Source organism: Etheostoma cragini, chromosome 18, assembly GCF_013103735.1.
Source record: "Etheostoma cragini isolate CJK2018 chromosome 18, CSU_Ecrag_1.0, whole genome shotgun sequence".
Lineage (NCBI taxonomy): Eukaryota > Metazoa > Chordata > Actinopteri > Perciformes > Percidae > Etheostoma > Etheostoma cragini.
In genome coordinates, this window is record NC_048424.1 from 17,684,546 (window position 1) to 17,711,057 (window position 26,512).

Here is a 26,512-nt window from a genome sequence, read left to right on the forward strand (position 1 = left end):
CTATCACTCTAGTTCAAACCATAGCTAGACATTGACAACATTTACGGTAAATTCAATAAATAAATAAACATAAAACGTAAAATAATTGGAATAAATTGCTGATGTGCATTATAGTGCTTGTTTAGTACTTTTTATACCTTACAGGACACCGTAGTTCTATCTAGGGCGTTTCTGTCATGGCCGTTACAGAAATTGTTTACCAGTGGATTTTTCCATAACGTGTCTAAGAAATCATATGAAATGGCAGCGGTTTTCCTGGTGACACTGTATGAGTACTCACCATTGTTTTACATAAGTGTGGTTTCTTTGTGTTTCGTTGTTACCGCCGCCATGGTGATGGGCTGGTAAGTGACTAACCTAGCTTAGCCACTGAACTGGCAACAGCACATATTTTCACATATTAACGTAAGCTTTACCCTCCAAAAGTCTCCCTCGAATTCGACTTATTGATAGCAGCCGATTTTCTTTATCGTTTATCTTAACGACATGGCACGTGGACTAACGTAACACTGTCACATCCAAAGTAAAGTAATTGACCTAAACAATGCAAAACTATATCATCAAGCAAGCACAGTGTATAAAGTACATAATGTTGTCCAAATGTATTCACCGTTTTGAAAGTAAGTTACACTGTTTCAAACTGTTATGTAATTACTTTGGAACTACGGTGTACCTGTAGTACGTAGGCCAATGGGCTACTTATGTGCGGAACAAGATATGAAGTTATGGAATAAGGGGGTAACATTTGGGATCTTACGAAGAACATTTCTGTATTTCTAACCTAGTGGGTGCCTGTACTGTAGTTATTTTGTCCCTACTACGTAGCAATACTGTAGATTTTGTACCTACGGTAGTTATTTTTGACCTACTGGGTACCCTATACTGTAGTTCATTTACTGGACACCTGGCCCACCACCTATACTGCTAGATGACCAATAGACAGTTAAAGAAAGAGATGACAATCCCTGCCCAAAGAGGACCTACTGATCTTTTTTTTCCATCACAACTTTATTTTGTAACTTCTCACAAAAGAGCATGTGACACAAAATACAATTACAAAAACAAACGTCATCATACTCTTTATCATTTTTTGGCAAGTTACTTTTAAAAAGTAATTAGTTAGTTACTAGTTACTTCTTCCAAAATTCTTACTGAATTTGTTACTCAATTACAAATGATTAAAGTAACTGGTTACTTCAGAAAAGTAGCTATTGCATTACTTTCAAGTACATTTTTAAATGCTCAAATGTGACCCCACATTGGAACCTGAAATACATGCATTTTCAAATATTAATGATAAATATAAATATTATATTGAAATGGACACTTAACACAATACATTATTAACAGAAACAATGTACACAAATCTAAACTATTTTAATGTTGCTGTGGGACAAAGTGAGACTAGCCGTCAATCAAATTCCATGTATGATATTAAGTTTATAAAGTGGATCGATACAAACTTTACAATAGATGTTTTGGAACTTTTGATATTTATTGACCCTCATTTGGACTTGCCATACCTGTCTCTCCTTTACTGACTCGTCTGTGTTGTTCGTATGCGTGTTTTCAAACACCCGCCCAACTTTACCTCTTGATTGGCTTACCATGACATTTTACTCAACCTCAGCCAAACATCAGCATTTATGCGCTTGTCTCGTGCACTGCCCGCTAACCAAGGAAGAACAGTAAAAATGGTCTTTGTCTCTCGGCCAGATAGCTAGTTGGTCTGACAAAAAAAACTGCTTCAATTATAGTAACGTGCCATATATTTTGGCAGTAGCGGTACCAGTGTTATTAACATAGGAGGAGTAATCAACTATTTACTTAAATAATACTTGTTACTAAAAAAAGTAACACCGTTATTCCCATCACTGCTCATTATAGATCTCAGTACCAACGTGGAAATCCGTGGTTTTAGTTTATAATCGATCCTAAGTCTAGTCGACATAATCGTTTGGTTACCACTGTTGTAGTCTATATCCTTCGCAATTCTACTTCTGGGATGCATGTGTTTTCCGTTTTCTTCCACTTTCTTTGTGTTGGTATTTTCAATTTGCTGGATTTATGAGGACTATCATTGACTGCTAGACAATCTGTCCAATGTGAGTTTTCTCTCGCACTGGTATTTTGGAGGGGCTCTTTGTGAACTTCAGCACCACCAATGACAATTGTGATTCACAGAAATGCTGTTAAACCAGAGCATGTTTTCCTCCCATCCCTGAATGCTATGTGGAGTAGACAAACATCTTCTTTAGCGTGCTTTTGAGGCAAGACTGTTGTTCTTACTACTACTTGAGTTTAACTCAGTATACAGCAGGATTCACTTCCAAACTGAAGCTCAGGATGGATCGGTATGACTTAACTTCAAACTTGGAACCTGTAAGTTAAGTTTTACTATTTTTATGTTTCATGTTGCTTTACTGTTTATTTGGCAGGTTACGTTAGCATGTTGGGCATCTAATGTGGCTAATCTTAGCTTCAATCTTGACTCACGGGCTGGAGAAATGTTGAAACTCAAAGATACTGGTAGCCAGGTTAGCTCAGTTGGTAGAGCAGGCGCACATACAGAGGTTTACTCCTCGACGCAGCGGCTGCGGGTTTGACTCTGACCTGCAGCCCTGTCTGGTCCAGTCTGCTTAGTTCTCCGCCGGTCTTTGTGCCAGTTGCTGAATTATATGTAACGTTATGTAGATTAATATAGTACCATGAACGTAACGTTACACAAATACAAAAATTGTTAAACTGTAAGGAATTTTAGAAACTCCTTTAATTTGCTTGGCAACGTTGCATAGCTTTGATTAACGCTAGCATCTTTTTCTAACATTCTTAGTTCTGAAAACTGTAACATTAGTTTTTCCCACTGAGTTTTAAGTTGAAGAAACTACCTCACCCTCTAGAGGCTAGAGGAACTGCAAGGGGAGAGCAATAATTATTTATTTTCACCCGCAACCTTCATGAATAGAATATTAAAAAATGGATGCATGGATAGTCAGATATTCAGTTTCCTTTTGGGTATAATGCGTCAGAAATATAGTCTACCTAGCAACATCACTGTTTGTAGCTGTTGCCATAACTAAATATTTAAGATGATATAGTGAACTAGCCTATCTGTAATCACCTTGATGTTATAAAACAGTTTAATCTAACACTCAATCTGCAATGTTTTACAGGTAGTCTGAGTGACCTGATGCTCAGTCCTGAAGCTGTTCCTGGTCTTTAAAGACGTTCCTTGCAGTAAGAAAAACCATCAGAGGAGTAACAGCACCAGGAAACTTAGTATCCTCAGAAAGATGCATCAGGATGACCATTGACCTTACATAACTAGCTGACACAACACAGAACAAAACAGCTCACACAAAAGAAGACTTAGAACTGCAATCAGTTATGACCGGGGTCCAAGCCTCATCGTGCTAGGCATCCCGACGTGAGTTGACATCAGCGAACTGGCGGAGCGCGCGAAAGCGGAACCCAAAAGCGTAATGTGGGGAGGCACGTCAGGAAATATAGAGAGGTGTGAACTACCAGGTCTAAAGTACATTGCCATTGCAAATTTCCCGTCAAAGTTGCTCAAAGCAAAAGTCTTTGCATTTTTTAGCCTTCAACATTTTTTGTCACATACAGCAAACATCTCACTGTCTGCTAGCTGCCTGAATACACTGTAAAAAACAACAACACAATCCTTATAGACAGCAAAGGCTCCAAAAACAACAACAAAAATGAACCGCACCAACCTGCACCACAAAACACAAAAGTCTTCCAGCCAATAATTGAGAATAAGGATTTGGGGCGTTAGTGCATGGAAGGGAGAAGAAGGAGACAAGATAAAAAGCAGGGAAGGGCAAACTGGCTTTTACATTGTTCAACAATACGTCAAACATAGAAAAGAACTGACATCACCCAACATTGCTTAGAGCACCTTTAATTGATTGAATCATGGTAATCTAAAACTGACCTACGTTGACAGTCTTCTTCATGTATTGACTTATCGGCCAAAACACAAACGTTGATTATAAGTATATAATTACTAATAACTAACTAAGTATAACTAATTGCAGATACTTACCAAATTTGGCAAAGTGCATTGTAGTACAATGTTATATTATAATTTTAACCTTTTTGCTGATAGAATTTAAATTGACCGAGATATGATACATTTCATGTTTGGTAGCTAGCTAGGATACTTTGTTTGGTCGACAAAACCAGAAGACAAAGCATAATGATGCAAAATACAAACAAGTAAATATTGAGAGGTGTGAGCGGAAAGGTCTATGGTACATTGGCATAACAAATATCCCAGAACCCAGTAGGATTTTTTGACCAACTCAGGTATGTTTGATTTTGTTTTCTATAAAAGCTTTTAAAACATCAACCCTGTTGTCCAAAGTCAATCTATGAACATAATTTCTTTTCAGGAAAAAGTGGTCTATTAGAATATTTAAATGCATTGAGTTTTTAGACAAAACAAATAAACGTTGGTTATAGCGCTCCCTAATGGCCAATCTTTGCCAACGTTTTTTTAATGTGGGAGTTATACACAACACACCCTAAGCCTTGTAGCGCCACATACTGGTCCACATGTGTAATATTTGCTAAGTCAGTTTGTGAAATTTGTTTTGGAGCTGCATGCATTGCTGCATGTGACACTTCACAATTTTACTTTGCATTGTTATAAGATTTAAAATGAATAATTTGTATTAGACCATGTATGGCCTTAGCAATACACAAGCCGTGCTCTTCTTTATTTTAAAATATTGATTCAGGCGCCATTTAGATATGACACAATTTAAAAAGTATTATTTTTGGACCGCTGTCAGAAAAAAAACAATAGGCTACCCAACGCTACTCTGGGTCCTTAAGTCCTATAATGCGAATGAGGAAAGCAGAGAATTGTTTCCGATGATGTTTCCGTACTCTGACATCTGTCGTTTTTTTGTTTGTAATGTTGTGATACAGGTCTTAAATTTCATTCATAATGGTCTTAAAGTCTTAAAGTCCTCAATTTAACTTGGTGAAACCAGCAGAAACCCTGAGCTTGCTTTCTCTGTAGTTATCAATAACCGACAAGCAGGCAACTGAGTCCCAGTTTACTCATCCGGGAGACTCAGACATACTTTCCACACTATGTGTCCGTGGACAGCTGTAGACTTGTACCGGTCGCAGGCAGCCCCAATGTCCCGTCCGTTGTTGTGGACGCATGCAGACACTTTTTGGAACAGCTTGCGCAACCAACACAAGTCCACAGCGTTCCGCGGCATCTGAGCCTGTCTACATTGCATCCACCTGCAGTGTGGTCAGCTGTGTGTCTGCCTGGTATAGTTTGTGTGTAGGACGCCATTCCAAATTGATATGGTGACATGTAGCTCTTTGTTGTGAGCATTGTCCAGCAGATCTTGAAACACACTTTGCTTGTGCAAAGTTAGCACTAGCAACTTACCAGTGGAAAGTTAGCACGAGCAGTTAAATAGTTAATCAGTAACATCCCCAGTGTCATGTCTTCCTTGTTGAGCCCAAGCAGCTTATCTTGTCTTTCTTTCTCATATGAGGCTCTGCACTGCTTTCCTCCTTTCCCACTTTCTGGTTACCCTCTGCTGTACTTGGCTTTGGTGTGTCCTCAGGGATGTAAGCATTTAGGACAGGGGGTCCGGTGAAATGCCTCGGTCCCACCTTATCCATGCGAACAAACAGCCAAGTTGATGGTGTTGGGTTTCCTCTTACACTCACCATATTCTAAAGCCGCTTATACAGTAATAGTCCACAGTAAAGTAGTTCCACCCTGGCTGCATACCTCTGTTTATTTCCTGTTTTTTTCCGGTGAAGTCCACACTATTCAATTGTCAAACTCATAAAATCTAATATTCCAAAATGTATTTTTTCCAGAAAAAAACGATTTGCCATTGTTATGTCATTAGTAATGACTATGTAGAAACAGGCTGTATCCTGACACCAAAGTGGAGCCAGGAGAGCTGCAGTTTAAGAGCTATTCGGCTGAGTTTGACAGTCGACTAGGGTGGACTTCGCCGGAAAACAGGATATAAACAGGTATGGATTAACACAACTTTAAGAACTTTCTGTCATCAACTGCAGTCAGATTTGCTGTGTTCACTCGGAAGTAATCACTTTACATGGGTAGTGTTGGAGCTAAATCCTGCTCCATTCTCAGGGTTCAGTCAATTAGTAGTCAGAATCTCAGATGTTGATGTGTGAATCCTTTTTATTACATAGGATATCCTGAGACAAAGTTGGATCAAGCTATCACAGCTATCCCCTTCCTTTGTCTGGCTCTTCGGCTCTTGAACCCCTGGTCTTATCCACTAAGGGTGGGGTCTCCAGGTCACAGTGATGTGATGTGTTTGTGTGCTTATTCGTTATCTTTCAGTTGGACTGTGACTGAAAGTTTATGACCCTCAGTTTAGGACTTGGAGAGCAAAAGAACAGTTGGCTTTAAAAGATGGACTGAAACCAGATTCAGGAAGCGTCCCTAACAATCAATTCTGCTTCTGACACATTTAGGAGAGCTAGATTATAACGGAACATCTTATGTAATCGAACGGAGTATTGCAAAACAAATTAATGCATGAACAACAAACTTAATGCATAACCAACGTGTCTTCATTTATTTTGAAATAATACTTTTGCCTTTTAGCTTAAATGTATAATGCAAATCACACACAATGTTTAAGCACACGTAACATTTTAAATTTCAACAGTCGGCACTGATACGGAAATGACATTTAAAACTTGCCCTGTTTATGACTGCTGGGTGCTAACTCTAGCAGGAGGATAACACGGTGTAGGTAGCAACAATTGTTTTTCATTTTTTTGCTACTGACAGCACTCCAAATTTACAAACAACAGAGCTACGTGTTGAAATTCTCCTTTAAATAAAACAAATCAAGTAAATAGAATATGTATAATGTTAAATATGAAGTAATTTTGGAATCCTTGAATGTCCACACCAATATCGACAATAATGTAACCAGTAGTTTAAGACATCTCTTGCTCTGAAACTAATTATTGGAAAGAGAGTCAACAGAGTGGAAGTTTGATTGGAAGAAACACTTTCCTCATCAGCCAAGAAAAAAGATCAGTAAAGACAAAATACAAAATGAAAAGCTTTTTTTCAGCTTTTTTTGTTAAAGATTATACCATAAAGCAAGTCATGATTACTTTGTTACACTTTGTTTAGTCTGCCTCCTTGTCTTGCAGGTTTGGCTTTGATGTCCCAGTGATCCTTCGCAGCTCTGATGAAACAGAGTCCCGTCTACTAACCCCTGAGAAGCAAATGGTTCAGATGACCAATCCTTTCACCCTCAAGTTGGGATCTGGGCCAGCATCTGTCACTGGTGAGTCACAGTCATCATTAGTAATGTAACACAGAAACTGTGTAGGTTTCCACAGAATAAAGCTGTACCTTCATGCTTCACTGATTCTTTTTATCTTAATCAACACCATACATATCAGCACACATATTAAGTGCAAAGAATGAAACAACTTATTGCATTATGAAATATGAGCTGTACCTACATATCATAAACATTCTTTCTGAGTCCTTCTAAATTGATCAACCATATAAATTACTTTAGTTTGAACTATTCCACAACTTAAATTATTGTATGCTAATTAGTAAAACAATATTAACTGCATTTAGGCCTCTACAACCTGGGAGATAGCCTAAATTGGATTGAAAGTGTCTGGGGACTTCAAATGCATCCAACAAATACAGTAAAAGGTTTAAAAGAAAATGACAATACCAAATATCATTCCTGTTGCATGTATGTTATGGAGATGGACGTATACATGTGGTTATATATTTTGGAACACTCCCTTACAGATGGTGTGTCAGTGGGACCTTGCTGTCTGGAGCCCTGTGTCCTGAGCTGTTTCTGGGGCTGTAAGGTCAGTGCCCTGCAGGGAGCACTGCAGGCCCACCAGCATGGCTTGAAGCTCAGCACCCCCCAAAATTATCTTGAGGCCCTTCACCTCCAATATCACTACTGCCAGACCTTTCAGTATCCTTTACAGTACAAACACTCAGATGTTTCAAGGTTATTTGATTGTAATAATTTGCTAAGCTAGTTAATATTTAGCAAGGTAACCCACACTGAATCTAATTTTTCTATCTTACCAGATACTAGACCAGATTTTATGATAGTAGTTATGTGATTCCATGGCCTGAAGCTCAGCACCCCCCAATATTTTCAAGAGACCCACCACCATAACTGCCATAGCGTCCAGTATCCTTTACAGGGCATGAAATTAACACCTACCCACCTGCCAAATGCGGGTGAATTTTGCAGTTGGCGGGTAGCACTGTCAATCTATCTGCCACGTTGACTGGTCAATGAGAATTGAGTCACGCATCACTGGAAGGCATTAATTGACAGCCAGGGCCCCCTATTGCATTTTCCTTACTCGCAACAGTTCCAGCAGTCCCAATCAGGGATGAAAAGGGGTCAGGGGTAAGTTAAAGTCCAGTAAGTACTTTAACAAACTGAATGATTGTGTGTCCCAGCCCAGGATAGGAAAGGATGCCTTTATGCTGGATTATCAAGGCGGGCCCACCCACTACAGCATGATGACGGCGCAATGTCCACGAGTAGGCTCAGTGAGACACAGCTATTCCTGTTTTTCACCTAAGTATGTAAAAAGTGACAGGGGCAGGTGGATTTTTAAATCTAACCACCACTGTGGCAGGTGGTAAATAAAAAAGTTAACTTCAGGCCCTGATCCTTTACAGTAGTAACAAAGACTCAGCTGTAACAAGGTTTTTTGCGGGCATTTTCAGGTTTTATTTTGACAGGACACCTGAAGACATGAAAGGGGAGAGAGAGGAGCAAATGACATGCAGCAAACGGCCGCCGTTCGGAGTCAAACCCGGGCCCGCTGTGTCAAGCAGTACAGTAAACCTCTATATATATATTACCATACCAAGCAATCATGGCAAGAATAATAGCTTCTAAAATAAATATATAATTTTCCTATCTACATTAAAAGTATTTAACTTCCTGAGAAAGTACAAATATTGCTGTTACACAACAGAGTGTGTACTTTCGTTGGAAAGTAAATACTAAAAATTTAGATTAGGAAAAGTTTGTATTTTTTATCGTTGAGTATATAGAAGATCACTTAGTAAAGGTGATAATTATTATTAAAGCATGGCACTAGGAGAGTGTGTGATGCCTAAGGCTTATAGAACATAAGAAACCTAAATTGAAACCTAATATCTAATCATATCCTTTTCTAACCTTATACCTTGAAAGTTAATTTCATATTTACTCTTGTACTCCTAATGGTAACTGGCTTGCAGACTATCAATATTTCTTTACTGTAGCTGGAAATATTCTGAGGTGATGTCATGTTTATTTTACAAACTGTAAAACAATAAAATAAAATTAAAGTAACATTTCTGTTAGTAATGTTGGAATTGTTTTGAGGTTTATAATGTTAACAGCAATCAATCAAGCAGTCAATGCCCTCATTTTTATCATGGTGATAATATTCATATCTGAGATATTTGTTTGGCTTTAACCTAGGTGTTTGCGTGATATACATTTTTCCTCCTGATGTTAGCCTCTTTGACCCCACCCTTCCAGTATCGGCAATTTAGATAGAGTGGAACGCCGAGCACAGATTCCTGCTGACCATGAGATCAAAGATTTTGGGCTGTTGCCAAGGGAATGCTACCCTCTTGTGGCGGTGCTGACGCTGGCAGAGCCAGAAGCCAGAGATGCGTACAACATTGTGAGTCCATCTGGCATAAAAACATTTTGGCAAGTGTGATTGTTTGCAATATGTTTTTGAGTGAGTTTACCACACTTAGCATGTCTGAAAGTTAAGGGAAACTGCAGGCCAAAGCAAGTGAGTTTTTGTGTAGTCCCATGACATACACTTTGAGTGAGTGGGCTTTTACAGTTCCACGATATCAACTACACTGACCAAACCAAGTTCTCTAGAAAGGAAAGAAAATTTCCCTAAAAAACCCTTAGCATAGAAAGAAGAGACTATTTGACAAGCGATTCGATATTGCAAATTCAAAGAAACTCATCATGCTGTCTTTCTTCTTTTAGGTGGCTAGTGTGACAGTTATTCATGTTCCTGATGACAAATACAGCCTTTCTGCACGGATTCTCTTTCAGTACCTTCTTACCTCACAAGGGAACATGTATGAGTTAAAGGTATGTTGAATTTTGTTTCGGGCAGGTTGTACCTGCCTATCTCACACACTCAGTCAGGCTCTCCATATTTTGAGTAAAATCTGTTAGTATTTAGCAAGATAACCGTACTACAACTTCCATAAACAGTGTTTATAAAACACTGACCAAACAACCGGAAGGAGACCATTTTGTAGACCAATTTAATGATAGTATTTATGCGATTCTAGCATTCATTCAAGCAATCTTACAGTAAGCTTTTTGTTAGTACATCATTAACCCTTATCCTATCTACTGGGGTACCCAGTGTATACTTTTTATTAGATCTATTATATCATTCATATTTTTTATAACCTCCACTTACTTCTCTTCCTTGCGTCTTAGTTTGTCCCACCGAGGAAGCATGGGAAAGATTGGAGGAAATTATGCCAGGAGAGAGGAAACAAGAAAATGTGTTTTAAGAGAGATTACTCTTCCCTTCCTCACATCTCATTAATTGTCAGCTGTATAGGGGGAGTTAGCAACATTTAGTTGAAATCTGGAAGGGCCGCTCTTGTGTAACCTCGCTCATAACTCCTTGGAGATCTCTCTTCGATGCTCACTCCTTGCTCCTTGGGGCAGGAGCTATTAAATAAGGGAAGTGAAATTCAGCCAAAGTCAAATCAATTGGGTTGTTTATTTCACAGTTTGTGGGTAGTCATTCCAGATACCCAAACATTTGTACACAAGCACAGAAAAAGTGAGATTTTCATATTTCTCCTTTTAAATCCATCATTAATGCAGCCTGAGATAGAACAGAAAAAAGACTATAACAACATTTTTAACTAAAAAGCGCTTGAAATGGGTTCAATAATACTAACAATGCTTATGATTAATTTATTTTTTAACTCTCTTTGAAACCAGAGAAGATAAATATACGAATTAGCACGGAGGAATACTGAACCCTCAAAATAATAATTTGTATTTCTCAACTCCGTTACCTTGAATTCCTGAAGAATTTTTGTCTTTCTTGCATGCCTCCACAGTGAACAAAACAGCTGAATGTTTGCCAAAAAACAAAGCACAGTCAATCAGTCTACTCATCTGTTTTCTTTCTCTCTTTCTATGTGAAATGAAGCTGCCATCAAGTGACTTAAACTAAACTACCTTTTGAAGTGACAGTAATTGTGAAATATATGGTCTACTTGGGCTACATTGAGGGGGTTTAAAGATCAAACAAGACGTCAAACAAATGGGCGGTTTTAGTGACACTCCCACAACCCTGCGACAAATCTCCGGATTGTTTTTTTGGTCTGCCGAGAGATGGACAATCTGGTTAGTTATATCCGGTGTTTGCTGTGGTCCTGTGCGGCCATGAGGCAACTTCAGAGTCGGGCTTTGTTGCCAGTAGTTCTTTGAAAATGTCTTCTCTCTGTAGGCTTCTTATTATATAGTTGGGCCCCTACATGAACACACCAGGTTTGGCCTAAGTTGCGATATCACAAGATATTTCTTTTTTTCTCTGAGCTTTAATAAACACTGGGCTAATAAAAACAATCAGCTAGGAGCTAAAGCGAGGGCTGGTGATGTTCACAACAGCAACCTGACAGATGTCTTTATGCAACTGGACAACATATTTTCATCAGACCCTGTCTGATAAGCAGCCACATATGTAAAATAGAAATATAGATATGCAAATATACATGTGCAACAACTCTTTTCTATTTGTTTCTGTATTTATTGTTGATTTCAGATTAATGTTTAATACGCTTATGCATGTACCAACACCAAGGCAATAATTCCCTTTCTGATTCTGACGTATTTCATGCTCCACACCTCCAATTTGTAATGTAGTGTTTTTTGGTATAGATTTGTTGTCTTCAAGCCTGACCTGAGATAACCTAGAAGACGTAACTCTATGACATTACCATGATTTTGTCTGAGTAGTGGTCTCTGTGAACAGCTGTCAAAATGATGTTGATATACTCTGAGAAAACCAGGCCTCCTCTCTCCCGCAGCCTCTCTTCATGTCAGCTGTCAGTAGGGGAGCATCTGAGCCCTTCCACTCAGAGCCAAATACCCAACCCAGAGAACCCGATGACGAGGCCAGCAGAGGCGAGCAGACTCCAGTGCTGGAGGAGGACTGGTCAGAGGGAAAGGGCAGAGACTGTGTGGTCTGTCAGAACGCAGCAGTGAACAAGGTGTTGCTGCCCTGCAGACACGCCTGTGTGTGTGACAGTTGTGTGTCGCACTTCCAGCACTGCCCCATCTGCAGGGCCTTCATCCACGAGTCCTTCACCCTGACACAGGGACCAGCTGCAGAACAATGACTCCGTACCAAACCAGTAAAGGTTATTTAAGGAATAATATGCAGCAAGACAGGCATCATTGCAAAGTAATCCCTAACACCAAATCTTGACCTGGAAATTATTTTTACATTAAACTATAATGGATTAAAAAGTATGACTGTAGAAGGAAATAGTATCTTGAACATCAGTGGGTAAAAAAACACCTTGGGCAATTGCCAAACAAATATTAGACCATTCATTTATATTTTCATGTGTTTTACATTCAAAATCTAATGTTTTGTCAAACATTAACTCCCTGGTAACACCTAAGCGCTTATATCAGGAACAACCATTCCATCCTCCATTGCATGCACCATCCCATAAGGTTCTTATACAATGGAAACATTCACTGGTCCAGTAAATAGGAAAAACCTTAGATACAACTTGGCAACGGGAGATGTTTCAATGAGCCAGAAAGCTAACGTTATGCTTGCAAGATTCAAAATGAATAACACGTGTGTATGGTTGACAAACCGTAAATATAATTTGACACTATGTTTGACAAAAGGAGAAGCTAGCTATCATTGTCAAATGTCATTGTCTCAAAACCAATTTGCGAGATTTTCACCAACAAATGATCCACCATGTGTACTGTCAGTCGCAGCCTTAAGTTGAACTGTGAATGGGATGTGAGATGATCGCAGTAATACAAAGTTCAGAGACAGAGTGTAACTTAATTCTTGCAGCTTGTGTGTTACAGTCCTGTGGCATTCAGAGGTTGGGGCACTGAAGGAAATATGTTATAAATAAGATGTTCAGATTTCTTTTTCATTTAGTAGAGTGCATCTATTTAGAGTTGTGTTCAAAATAATAGTAGTCCAACATCACTAACCTCATAAATCAGATTATTTGGTAAAAGTGATATTTCTACATGGCAAATAGTTTACTAGTAAGTGTTCTAGAGTAATAGAAAACCAACAGACCCAACAGTCATGACATGCATGCTGATCATTCTGTGTAATTGAATCTGTAATTGAAAGGTATATGTTCAGAATAATTGCAGTGTTGTGTTCAATTAGTGAGTTGAGTTCAATTATGGTCCATATATAAGGAAGGAAGGAAGCAAATGTTGCACATGCTGGTTATTGTGCATTTCACACTGAAATACTCAGCAAAATGGGTCGTTCCAGACACTGCTTTGAGGAACAGCAGACTTTGATTAAAAGGTTGATTGGAGAGGGGAAAACATATAAAGAATTGCAGAAAAGTATAGGCTGCTCAGCCAGAATTATTTCAAATGCCTTGAAATGGGATCCAAAGCCTGGACGACGGGAAAAAAACAGTCAACTACCATTCGAATGGATCGAAGAACAGCCAAAATGGTAAAGGCTCAACCAATGATCAGCTCCAGGAAAATCAAAGAAGACTTAAAGTTACCTGAGTACTGTTACATCAGAAGAAGCATGTGAAACAGTCCCATTTCTGAAAAAAGCGGGTTTGACTCCAACCTGCGGCCCTTTGTTGCATGTCATTCCCTGTCTCCCTTTTCATGTCTTCATCTGTCCTGAGGAAATGAAGGCCTAAAATGCCCCAAAAATAACATTAAAAATTAAAAATAACATTCTGTGGGCTGATGAGAGCAAAACTGTTCTTTTAGGGTCTTGGTGCCACAGACCGTTTGTCCGACAACCCCTATGCACTGAATTCGAACCACAGTACACTGTGAAGACAGTAAAGCGTGGTAGTGCAAAAATCATGTTATGGGGATGCTTATCATACTGTGGTGTTGGGCCTATTTATCAAATACCAGGGATTATGCATATTTTAATACATCAAAATACTTGAAGAGGTCATGTTGCCTTATGCTGAAAAGGAAATGCCTTTAAAATGGGACTTTCAACAAGACAATGACCCAAAACACCAGTAAGCGAGCAAAGTCTTGGTTCCAGATAAACAAGATTGATAATATGGAGTGGCTAGCCCAATCCCCGGACCTCAGTCCCATAGAATACTTCTGGGGTGCCATCAAAAATGCTGTTTCTGAGGCAAAACCCAATAATGGAGAGGAATTGTGGAATGTAGTTCAATCGTCCTGGGCTGGAATACCAGAAGTTGGTTAATTCCGTGCAACACAGATGTGAAGCAGTTCTCAGAAATAATGGTCATGCAACTAAATATTACTGCAGTGAGTCAAAGTAAAGCAAACCCATTTTTCAGTTCATACAGTAAATGTTTGAGTTTGTAAACAAATATGCAAACTAGTATTCAGCCTAATATTCCCTTTTCTTCATTTCTTTAAAGGTATAAAACAAATTTGCTCAATTTGTTATGTCTGGTTTGGAATTGAATGTGCAGTGCTCCCAATGCACTGATATTATGAAATGAAATGCTATTCTAAGGATTTTGAGCATTATTCACTTTTCTATTATTCTGAACACAACTGTATATAAGTATGATTTCAAAATGGATATTACGCGGATTATATTATTAACTCTTTCAAATCCAGAAATGTCAGTGCCACACTAAAAATCATGAATAAATTATAAATGAATAACATGTCAGCATATAAAGAGTAAGAGTTAAGCGACACCGCTCAAATACATGACCTTTCCAGCACATCTTGCCACAACCCTGCTAGTTTGGAAGGAGGGACTGAAATATCATAGTATTAAAATAATTCCTCCAAATAAGAGATACATTTGAGATAATTGGTCCTAAATTATATTTATTAGAGATTTTACCAGGTGAGGAACACTTCCCCTATCTTTGTAAGGCAGAGCAGAGATTATTTAAATAGTTTTTCACAGATTTTCTTTTATGACAATTTGCATCAATTCCACTTAAAATACCTCAATATATGAATAATAGCTTTTCCTATAATGTTCCTATGGGGGAATAAAACAAGAATTAGTGTTAAACTTATACAGTAAGTTTAAGACTAATATACGGCTGTGGCTCAGTGGTAGAGCAGTCGCCTGCCAATCTGAAGGTTGGTGGTTTGATCCCCACCACTGCAGTCATTGAAGTGTCCTTGGGCAAGACACTGAACCCCGAGTTGCCCCCGGTGCTGCGCATCGGAGTGTGAATGTGTGTGAATGTTTATCTGATGAGCAGGTGGCACCTTGTACGGCAGCCCCGGCCCCAGTGTGTGAATGGTGAATGTTTCCTGTAGATGTAAAAGCGCTTTGAGCAGTTGTTAAGACTGGAAAAGCGCTATATAAATACAGGACATTTACATCATGAAAAAAGAGGGGGGCTAGGGATGCCAGAAATACCAAATATTATTTGGCCTTTAATGCTACAAACCGCATCCCCTGGACCTATCAATAACATTGCAAGGTTGGTAGCTATATTTGGCAAAATCAGAAAATTGTTGGTGAAAATAAAAGCAGATATCCATTCCTTCTTTGTAGTTTTGTCCAAACGTCAATACAAACATTAAGAACCCAATTATTAGCATCTCATGTGAAATAGCAAAGATAAAATGAAAGAAATATGCAATTAGTAGATTAGAGCTGCTCTCTTGTCCATAATGGTATAACCTATTTAGTGCTGGAAGGAAGACTTGTATGAATAAAGAGTGAAAAGGTCATAATTTTATGAATTTGGAACAAATTGTAAAGCAGAAGAGAATACTTAAACCTGACACTATTTTTACCTTAAGTTTTTGAGTTTTCTGGAGTACTTTCTGCTTAAAATCTATTTTGCAGAAATTTAAAAGTCAAGTCACAGAACTGGCCTCCAATAAAGACACAATAAATTGAAAGATTGTAGCAAAAAGAGGACAAGTATCCATATTTTACAGATTTACATCTCTCTCTTGTAGTGCCATGGATAAAGTTAAATTACAATAAAAACTTGACCTGGAAAAACATCAATGGGTCGCCATATTGAGATATACAAATTACTAAGACAAACTTATACGGATGAATATTTCATACCAAACTACATAGATGCTGAATAAAGTGAATGCCAATTTGTCAGATTTATGTTGTCATGGCTGTGGAGAAACGTGAACTTTAATACGCCAAGAAATAAGACAATTGAAGAAAACTACTTTCCAAAGTTAGGAACAAACTTTTAATCAGTTTTGGACGAAGCAGTCGCTAAGATGCTGAATGTCCATCTTGAAGGTAATGAGAAAAGAATTATAAATTGAAAAACAGAACTTTCAATATAATAGTACATTTTCAGTACATTAGGTCATTTTATTTATTGGTTTTGTGAGATGCCAGAATGATCAGCCTTTTGATCCAGTGTTAAAAAAAGGCAGGTCAGAGTAGCAAAAGGAAATGGGTCACTTAGTGAAAGTCACTTTGTTAGCAACTGTGTGTCCATGTACTTATTCTAATTTTGCTTCCCACAAACAAACATGTTTTTCCTGGAATTGAAGCATGGATCAACACTGCCATGAGTCCATGAACATGCAATGAAAATATCAGATAAGAATGACACATATAGGGTTTATACAGGCTTGTAGTCCAGCTTGGACTCAAGCTTCTTTGAATCAGCCACTTTCCTCACAGCTTTCATGAAGTCTTCCTGAGTGACATACTCACGGTCAGAGCGGATGGCAAACAAACCTGCAAACAAACACAAGAATAGAGCTGTTTGTGAATACCGTGAACTGAGGAAATTAAACAAATGACAATATTGAATGACAATGTCCAACCTGCTTCTGTGCACACGTTTCTCAGATCTGCTCCGTTGAAACCATCTGACAGCTTCACAATTGCTTCATAATCTGAAAACAACCAAAGGCAATCATTCTCTCTCTCTCAATTTCTCTGTTTTTCAATTTCATGTTGCTTTATTGGCATGGCAAAATATACATCTGTGTTGCCAAAGCATAATAACAAACATACATACATATAAACAAGGAGTAAATACATCTGATATAATAAAACAAGTAAACAGAATACTTATGATATAATTGTAGAAACTAAACAAATTATATAAAAAGGTCCCTCACAGGGTACTTTGAAACACTTAAAAAAATAGAAAAATGATAATGATAATATATAAAATTCTCTATTTAGCCTTGTACTGTGGCAGGAGAAGACATATTTAGCTGCTAGCTATACCGTGCTTTTATCTTCCCCTAATAAAAAAGCAATCTTTTTGTCCTCAGTGTAGGTAGTGAAGCCTGGTATATGTTTTTCAAATTTTTGGAAATATTTGGTTCTTAAGTCTTCATATTTGGAACATGTACATAGGATATGTAATTTCAGGCACTCTAAAACCAGCCCCGTCAACTGCCTTTTTTATCGGAAGGAAGCTCCTAGACATAGCTGCAGCTAGTCCGCGTTGACCGCATTGATTCAGCTTTTTTTTTTATATGGACTATACTCGCATATTTATCTTCCGTTAATCTGCACAGAACATCTACACCCACATTAAAGCTTCTTTTGAAAATCCGGAAAACCCATGTTATTGGGACATTTCGACTTCAGCTTTTTGCGTTTCAAATGAACTTTGTTTTTAAGTAATGCAATCATCGTTGGTTTTGTATATTTTAAGGTTTATTGGGGATGGTTACTTGGCTGTGTGCGCTCTGTCATGATGTATAGGCTAATGACATGTACTGTTTTTGTGTGGTAAGAGGGGATCGCTGTCATGCGTTTTGCACCCCACTTGTCACCACATTTAGCTGAAGTGCACAGACAGACAAATCTTTGTAAGAGGATTTGTATTTTGCTTTAGAAATTAGGTGTTTTTAGTTTTGGTGATAACACTGTCTTGATGCTGTTTGCCCGTTGCATTGTTAAGGCTTTTTGTTTCAGAGCTGGAATTGTAAAATAACTTTTGCAGTACTATTAGCTAGGCTGGTAATTGTGGAGGTCAGAGGGCCAAGATTTAAGAGTCATGGTTTGCTACTGAGGACAATATATTGACATACTGCTCACTAACCTATTTCTCCGTGCTTGGTAATGGGACTGGAGTGGATCTTGAGGATGTCCAAACGAGCCTGTTCATTGGGCAGCTCAATGTCTGAAGATCAGAAAAGGACATTAGTTCTGCTGCATGTGGTCACAGAGAGCTGACACAGATAATGAACAGAAACAGATCTTACGGATTTTACGGTCCAGTCTGCCAGGCCGCAGCAGGGCAGGGTCCAGAGTGTCAGGTCTGTTGGTTGCCATGATCATCTTGACTCTGTGCAGCGTGTCAAAGCCGTCCATCTGGTTCAGCAGCTGACAGAACACACCACACATAAACCAACTAAATCAATCACTGCTTTAATTTAATTACTTACTGGGCTCGATCCAAATGTGTTTATAAAGAACTTTAAAAAGCAACCAACATTGCACAATGTGCTGTACAGAACAAAGTAGAAGTCATTTAAAAATAGTATCACAGTAAAACATTTTGCACAAAAATGTCAGCATCAGTTGAAATAGGCCAAGGAAAAAAAAAGGTGAGTTTTAAGAAGAGATTTAAAATTAGACTGTGAGGAGGTCGGTCTGATAGGCAGAGGTAGGTCATTCCATATTTTTAGAGCTGCCGCAGCAGTCTTTATATCATCAAGGCATTCAAGCAGTGGTCTGAAAAAGTTGCTCTTTTTAAGGGGCACATAGATTTGGCTGTTGTCAACATAGCAGTGGAATAGAATGGCATGCTTTAAGTATGGAACCAAGCGGGAGCAGATATAGAAGAAAAGTGGGCCTAAAACTGAGCCCTCTGGGACACCAAACAAGAGAGGAGCCAAGGAAACCAAGTCACCACAGCTGACACAGAAAGTGCACCCTTCCAAATAGGACCTGAACCAGCTAAGAGCTACATCCTTGATGCCCACCCACAGTCCAACAGCTGGACATATAGTAGGGAAAACAGTGTCACTTGGAGAACCTGAGGGCTTCCAACAATCTGTGACAAACAATCTTCTGTCGTGCACACTGAGTAACATGTTTAAGCTTTCCAAAAACAGCAGAGCAGACAACAGAGATGGAGGAATCATAAGTAGAAGGTAACATGTTAGCCCTAAGAGAAGTGACCTGCTCAGTAAAAAAGTAAAGAAACGGTTCACATAAGGCACGAGAGGCGTCAACACAGGCAGTTGGCTGGCCAATAACAGAGTCAATAGTTTTAAACATACAAGGGTTGTTAAAATTAGACAATAATTTCAGATAAATATTACCTTTTTGCTTCTTTCAAAGTTGTCTGATATTGACGCCAGAAATCTCATACTATTTGAAAAGCAGTTAGTCCTTCCATTTGCGCTCAGCTTTACGGCACTCATGTCTTTCAGCAAACCCTGGCCTTATGACAAACTGTGTCATTATGCCAGGGCTCCACTTTTGCTTTTGGCTGCCTGCTCTTCAATGGAGATATCCTGTCTATAACCCTTTGACAAGTCGAGTTAAGCCCACTGGTTCATCACAAAAAGAGTCTGCTTTGGCACTATTCTGATTGTAGACAGATGAGAACTGAGCAGTGGAAAGGTTAATTATCCAACTGCGCCTAACAGCAGTGCAAGGTTTAAATGTATTACAAGCAAGAACAAATAATAAAGGCATGTGGTCAGAAAACACTGCATCCCAGATCTTTAAGTTAATTACAGGCAAACCAAAAGATAAAATAGGTCAAGTGTGTGCCCGCGTTCCTATGTAGGGACAGACACACATTGCACAAGATTAAAAGTCAATACATTTTTTAATGTTTTTTTGCCATTGGCTTTAGTAAAAAAAAATGTTTTTAACATTAACACATTAATGTATTTTGTCTGTACTAAGTGGTAGTTGGGTACCAAAATCTGTACTTTTTTTAGGTAATGACCGAATTACACATAAGGGCCGGCTTATGTGCTCTCTGCATGTTAATAGAGAGCGGAGCTCTAATACCACAGTGTTAAGGCACAGTGAGTCTCGCGGTGCCGGTTTTGTGGTTGCAAGTGTTGTTACACTTCCCAAAATTCCACGCTGACACGTTTGCTGCAATATAATAAAAGCAAGCTAAAAGCGGTCATGGGGCAGTTACACAACCTCTGGGACACACAGGCAGGTTTTCTATGCCCTGTTGACTGACACTAAGCTGGATAAAAATTGGCGGGGATAAACCATCGATAAAACACCAAGTTTTCTGCAACCTGGATTGGTTTGGTAGTTATTGTGTTAGTCTTCAGCGTTTTATATTTAATAATGAAAATCAGTGTCAGGCCAAACAATGTCCCGGTTCCGCCGTGCTTTTATGCTGGTTTCGAGCACTGGTTACTGTGCTAGTCAAATGACTACGGCAAACAGCTGAATGCCAATTCTATCCATTTTATTTCAATGTTTGTTACACTTTAGTGACTCAGTTACCTCCATCAAAGTCCTTTGAATCTCTCTGTCAGCAGAAGTTCCCTCAGAGAATCGACGGCCACCTACGGGGAAAACCACATAAACATGACAGATAATTTACAGTGAGGATTTAGAACATCAATTAATTACTGAACACCTGTATTCATGTAAACATGTTTTTAATAATGAAAAATAGTTAGGGTACCGTATCAATACCCAAAATGTGGTTCAGCAATACCTTTTTTGGTACTTTCCCTGTTATTAAAAAATCATTTCAGTTTTAAAAACGATTAAAATGATCTAACCTACAGATGGGTTAAACATAATAGCAGTCCAACATCACTAACCTCATAAATCATATTTTTTGGTGGAAGTGGTATTTTTACATGGCAAATAATTTACTAGTATGTGTTGTAGAGTCATAGAAAACCAACAGACCCAACAGTCGTGACATGATGCTGCTCACTCTGTGTAATTGAATCTGTAATTTAAAGGGGCATGTTCAAAATAATAGCAGTGTTGTGTTCAATTAGTGAGGTGATTGATTCTGTGAAGAAACAGGTGTCAATTGTGGTCAATTTAAGAAGGAAGCAAATGTTGCACATGTTGGTTATAGTTCATTTCACACTGAAATAATCAGCAAAATGAATAGTTCCAGACATTGCTCAAAGAAACGGCAGACTTTGAAAAAAAGGTTGATTGGAGAGGGGAAAACATAAAACAAGTGCAGAAAAGTATAAGCTGCTCAGCCAAAACGATTTCAAATGGCTTGAAATGGCCTCCAAAGCCTGAACAACGTGGGGAAAAACGGTCAACTACCATTCAAATGGATCAAAGATTAGCCAAAATGGCAAAGGCTCATTCAATGATGAGCTCCAGCAAAATCAAAGACTTTAAGTTACCTGTGAGTACTGTTACGATCAGAACAAGGCTATGTGAATCAGAATCAGCTTAATTTGCCAGGTATGAGGACACATACAAGGAATTTTCCTTTGGATCGTACTGCTCACGATAAACTTAAAAAAAAAAATAATAATAATAATATATACACACTATAAACAAAAACAATATCGACAGGTTGTGACAACGGTGCAATGAAGAGTGCAAAGTATGCAGGAGTACATTTTAATTATGATGCTGGAAAGCTATCAGCTAGAAGCTGACATGTACTGACTGAATAGGTTGAAATATGGCAAAGAACACATTGACTGGCCAAAAGGAGAAATGGCTTAACATTCTGTGGACTGATGATCGCAATTTTTTTTTTGGGTCTGTAGTATCTGTTCTCTTGATATTCCTACAAGAACGGCGCCTCCACCAGCCTCTCCTTCCCAGCTTCTAAGTTCCCAGGGGTTTCCAGGTTGCAAACGCTTAACACCCCACAATGTCAATGTTAGCTAGATGCTAGTCTCGCATTACTCCACAGAGCAGCGGAGTTAGTAGATACTGCCATGTTGATATAAAAGCCTGTGGTCTCAGGTAGCTCTGTACCCGACTGAAAATCATCTTATCAAAACCTTGAGCTGGCGATGCTATTGTTAGCCACAAGAATATTCCATAACGTTACATAAATTGTAGAGCAACCTGTAGAGAACCTAAGCTGTGTTCCAATCCAACAATTTAGGCTACACAGTTGTTTTACCAAAGTTAAACTACATGTTTCCTTATGAGGAAGTCAGACTTGCAGCTTCTGTCATACGCCCATCACAGTGTTTGTGAACAGCTGTGTCTTGCTTGCCCCACTTGGGCTACAGTACACAGTGGGCATCGTTCCGCTACGAACGTGCACACATGCATTGTTTGTATCTCAAACACGGTTGGTCAGTAAAGGTGCAGTCGCAGCGGTAGCCATCACAGTGTAACTCCTTTCTCAACTAAAGCTGCATCTACATGCTCCAACTTTGCCTTGGAGACGGTCTCCAAGAGACCACATTGCATGTTTTTTGGCAAAGACCCGCCCTACTTTGAATCTGATTTTGCTAGAACTCTCCGGGAACCATCACCTTATCGTGGTGGAGAGGTTTGTGTGTCCCTATGAACCTGAGGGCTGTGTTGTCTGGAGCACTGTGCTCCTGGTAGAGTCTCCCATGGCAAGGAGGTCTCAGGGGAGGGGCCACACAAAGAATGGTTCAAAGATTCCTATGGAAGAACAAGGAAGGGATTGAGGGACCCCGCCCGGAGGAAGCCCGGGGCCCCCGTCTGGAGGCAGGCCCAGACGGCGGGCTCACCAGCAAGCGCCTGGTGGCCGGGTTTGTCACAGAGCCCGGCCCTGGCACAGCAAGAAGAAGCGACGTGGCACTTCTCCCTCCAGCCCATGGACCCACCACCTGTGGGAGGAACCAAAGTGGTCAGGTGCGCTGCTACATGGGTGGCAGCAAAGGTCAGGGGCTTCGAACGGACCAGACCCGGGCGGCAGAGGCTGGCTCTGGGGACGTGGAATGTCACCTCCCTGTGGGGGAAGGAGCCGGAAGTTGTGCGGGAGGTGGAGCACTAACAGTTAGATCTGGTGGGGCTTACCTCTACGCACAGTCTCGGTTCTGGAACCGTACTCCTGGATAGGGGTTGGACTCTGTCCTACTCCGGAGTTGTCCATGGTGTGAGGCGCCGGGCGGGTGTGGGTGATAGCACACAAGCCCCCGGCTGAGCGCCGCTGCGTTGGAGTTTACCACGGTGGACAAGAGGGTTGACCTTGAATTGAGTCCTGTATGGGGCTCCAGTAGTAGATTTTATAATTATTTTATCTGATCTGAGGACGTATGTTTTGGACACTCGAGTGAAGAGAGGGGCAGAGCTGTCAACTGATCATCATCCGGTGGTGAGTTGGGTCAGGGGGTGGGGAAAGACTCCGGACAGACCTAGTAAGCCCAAACGGGTAGTGCGGGTAAATTGGGAACGTCTGGAGGAGGCCCCTGTCCGGACTTTCAACTCAGAGTGGCAGACCGGGGTGGTTGTTTCCCTCTTCAAAAGGGGGATCAGAGGGTGTGTGCCAATTACAGGGGTATCACACTTCTCAGCCTCCCTGGTAAAGTCTACTCCAAGGTGCTGGAAAGGAGGGTTCGGCCCATAGTCAAACCTCGGATGGAAGAAAAAATGACCGATTCCGTCCTGGCCGTGGAACAACGGATCAGATCTTCACTCTCACAAGGATCTTGGAGGGGGCCTGGGAGTATGCCCAACCAGTCTACATGTGTTCTGTTCTGATCTCTGTATGACCAAAGCGAGAGCTGTGTCCGGGTTCTCAGCAGTAAGTCAGACTCGTTCCAGGGGAGGGTTGGCCTCCGCCAGGCCTGCGCTTCGTCACCAATTCTGTTTGTTATAGTTATAGACAGGATATCGAGGCGTAGTCCGGGCGGGGAGGGCTCGCAGTTTGGTGGGCTCGGGATCTAATCGCTGCTTAATGCAGATGATTTTGTCCTGATGGCGTCATCGGTCTGTGACCTCCAGCACTCACTGGATCGGTTCGCAGTAGAGTGTGAAGCGGCTGGGATGAGGATCAGCACTTCTAAATCTGAGGCTATGGTTCTCAGCAGGAAACCGATTGAGTGCTTTCTTCAAGTAGGGAGTGAGTCCTTACCCCAAGTGAAGGAGTTTAAGTACATTGAGGTCTTGTTCGCAAGTGAGGGGACCATGGAGCGTGAGATTGGTCGGAGAATTGGAGCAGCCGGTATTACATTTCATTTATTGCACCGTTGGGAGCTGAGCCAGAAGGAAAAGCTCTCGATCTACCGGGCAATTACCGTTCCTACCCTCACCTATGGTCATGAAGGCTGGGTCATGACCGAAAGAACGAAATCAAGGCTACAAGCGGCCAAAATGGGTTTCCTCAGGAGGGTGGCCGGACGTCTCCCTTAGAGTTAGGGTGAGAAGCTCAGTCATTTGAGGGGAGCTCGGATTAGAGCCCTTGCTCCTTCGTTTTGAAACGAGCCAGTTGAGGTGGTTCGGGCATTTGGTAAGGATGCCTCCTGGGCGCCTCCCTAGGGAGGTGTTCCAGGCACGTCCAGCTGGGAGGAGGCCTCGGGGAAGACCCAGGACTAGGTGGAGAGATTATTTCTCCAACCTGGCCTGGGAACACCTAGGGATTCCCCCAGTCGGAGCTGGCTGATGTGGTTTGGGAAAGGGAAGTTTAGGGTCCCCATCCATCTTCATCCACTTACCCGGTATTGGGTCGCCCCCCGCAACCATTTTTCACCACTATCACACAGCAACAAACACAAATACACAAAGAACTCTGTATTGAAACATTATCTGACAAGTGTATTGTAGCGGCTCTTGTAAAGGCTAACTGTGCGTGGTTAGCACAACAACATGTTAGAACGCACAGCCGGAATGATTTGTCATAAACTAAGTAACAATAGTGTTAGCCACAATGCTATCAGCATTGATAACATAGCCAAACGGTGCTGTCACTACTATTTAACTGATTTATCTGCAACCTGTCTTGTAACAGATAGTGACATTGAAAATACAGTTTTTAGAAGGCAATATATATTCAGAGCTATCTCTGACAGATGCAGGGCAGCTAACAAACTTCAGCTGTCTCCATGAAGCTCCCAGCTAAGCTCCTATAACTTGTGACGCAGTTAGGAAACAAGAACGAGCTACAAACTGTTTCCCATCCTTCTTCCAGCCACAACCTGTCACTGCCACTGACTAACGTTACTAGGCACGTGATGTTTGCTCTGTGATCTTAAGATCTCACAACAAGGCCTTGTGTTTCTCCCTCCCGCTAACTTAATGTTTATCAGATGTGACGCATGAGGGTAGGCCAAGGGGACAAGAGGGAGATTAGCCAACATATTTAAAAAAAAAAGTCACATTGGAATAGTAATTTCAGCAATTGAATAGTATTGATATTTTACTATTCAAATTATATTTCATTTTCAAGATAAGTTCTGACAGCCCTAGTACATAATTACTAGGGATAGGAGAAAAATATGCTTATTTATTTGCATTTCTTTAAACCAATCACAATCGCCTGGGGCAGCGTTAAGTGGTGGACACAGGTGCAGTGGGAAGGAACTTGTGCATGTAAGTAGGCAAGCTCTTGATTTAAAATGGTTGTGAAGTGTGTGAATAGAATTTTACTAAAAAAAGAAGATATAAACAATTTAAATTGTTGGTTCTAGCACAGAGGATGTTTTCGGAATCGAGTCTGGAATGCCAACAACATGCCAACAGCCAAAAATTAGCATGCATCCGGCAGAACCGGAACAATCCCGTAAATGAAACGTTGATAAAGACTAGGTTGGATTTAAATTGCAACCCTGCCAAACATCCCTTGTCTGGGTGAAGTCAGTATGTTGTCTCTCATTTTACACAAAGGAATTATTGCACTTACAGCTAAAAAGGAAAAGGCTGTCTGACAGCCAGGTAAAGCAGTGAAAATATTCTAAATATAGCGTAAACCTAATGGGATAGAAAAAGTAGTCCTTTTTCAGAGGGAGCTGACTGCAGACTTCCACTGCGCATTTGGTTTTTTGTTTTCTAAAGATACAGAATTAGATTACAAGGGTGGCAGTAGCTCACTCCGTAGGGGAGTTGGGTTGGGAACCAGATGGTCGGGTTCAAGTCCACTTACAGAGCAAAGTATGGTGGTGGACTGGTAGCTTGAGAGGTGCCACTTCACCTCCTGGGCACTGCCAAGGTACTCTTGAGCAAGGCACTGAACCCCTAACTATTAGAGCCACCTTTTCATGGGCAGCCCCCTCACTCTAATACCTCTCCATTTAGTGCAAAGTACAAACCCGATTCCAAAAAAGTTGGGACACTGTACAAATTGTGAGTAAAAAAGGAATGGAATAATTTAGAAATC

The 26,512-nt window shown here is 40.3% G+C and overlaps 2 protein-coding genes and 1 long non-coding RNA gene across 4 annotated transcripts in view; 2 read left to right on the top strand and 1 right to left on the bottom strand.

Moving 5' to 3' along the window:
• The first annotated feature begins 109 nt into the window (after positions 1-109).
• Positions 110-12,550, top strand: cgrrf1 (cell growth regulator with ring finger domain 1). 2 transcript variants are annotated; one of them, XM_034900190.1, is made up of 6 exons: positions 110-344; positions 7,210-7,346; positions 7,835-8,012; positions 9,597-9,744; positions 10,071-10,178; positions 12,152-12,550. In XM_034900190.1, exons 1-6 carry the CDS (start codon positions 241-243, stop codon positions 12,461-12,463), a joined length of 987 nt encoding a protein of 328 aa, XP_034756081.1. In that variant the 5' UTR covers positions 110-240; the 3' UTR covers positions 12,464-12,550. The 2 variants fall into 2 exon arrangements, with proteins under 2 accessions (XP_034756081.1, XP_034756082.1); XM_034900191.1 differs by lacking the exon at positions 110-344 and adding an exon at positions 5,107-5,606.
• On the top strand, positions 2,295-3,264 carry LOC117961487. The gene is made up of 2 exons (XR_004660414.1): positions 2,295-2,382; positions 3,174-3,264. It is a non-coding gene; the product is annotated as an uncharacterized LOC117961487 (long non-coding RNA).
• Positions 12,551-16,487: 3,937 nt separating the features above from the next.
• The window catches only part of psmc6 (proteasome 26S subunit, ATPase 6), a 24,448-nt gene continuing 14,423 nt past the window's right edge, over positions 16,488-26,512 (bottom strand). Inside the window, exons 10-14 of the mRNA XM_034900446.1 lie at positions 20,722-20,783; positions 18,495-18,615; positions 18,332-18,412; positions 17,094-17,165; positions 16,488-17,004 (exon numbers count right to left, since the gene is read on the bottom strand). Coding sequence (XP_034756337.1) covers positions 16,886-17,004; positions 17,094-17,165; positions 18,332-18,412; positions 18,495-18,615; positions 20,722-20,783 — 455 coding nt within the window. The 3' untranslated portion in view covers positions 16,488-16,885. The remainder of the gene's footprint in view (positions 17,005-17,093; positions 17,166-18,331; positions 18,413-18,494; positions 18,616-20,721; positions 20,784-26,512) is intronic.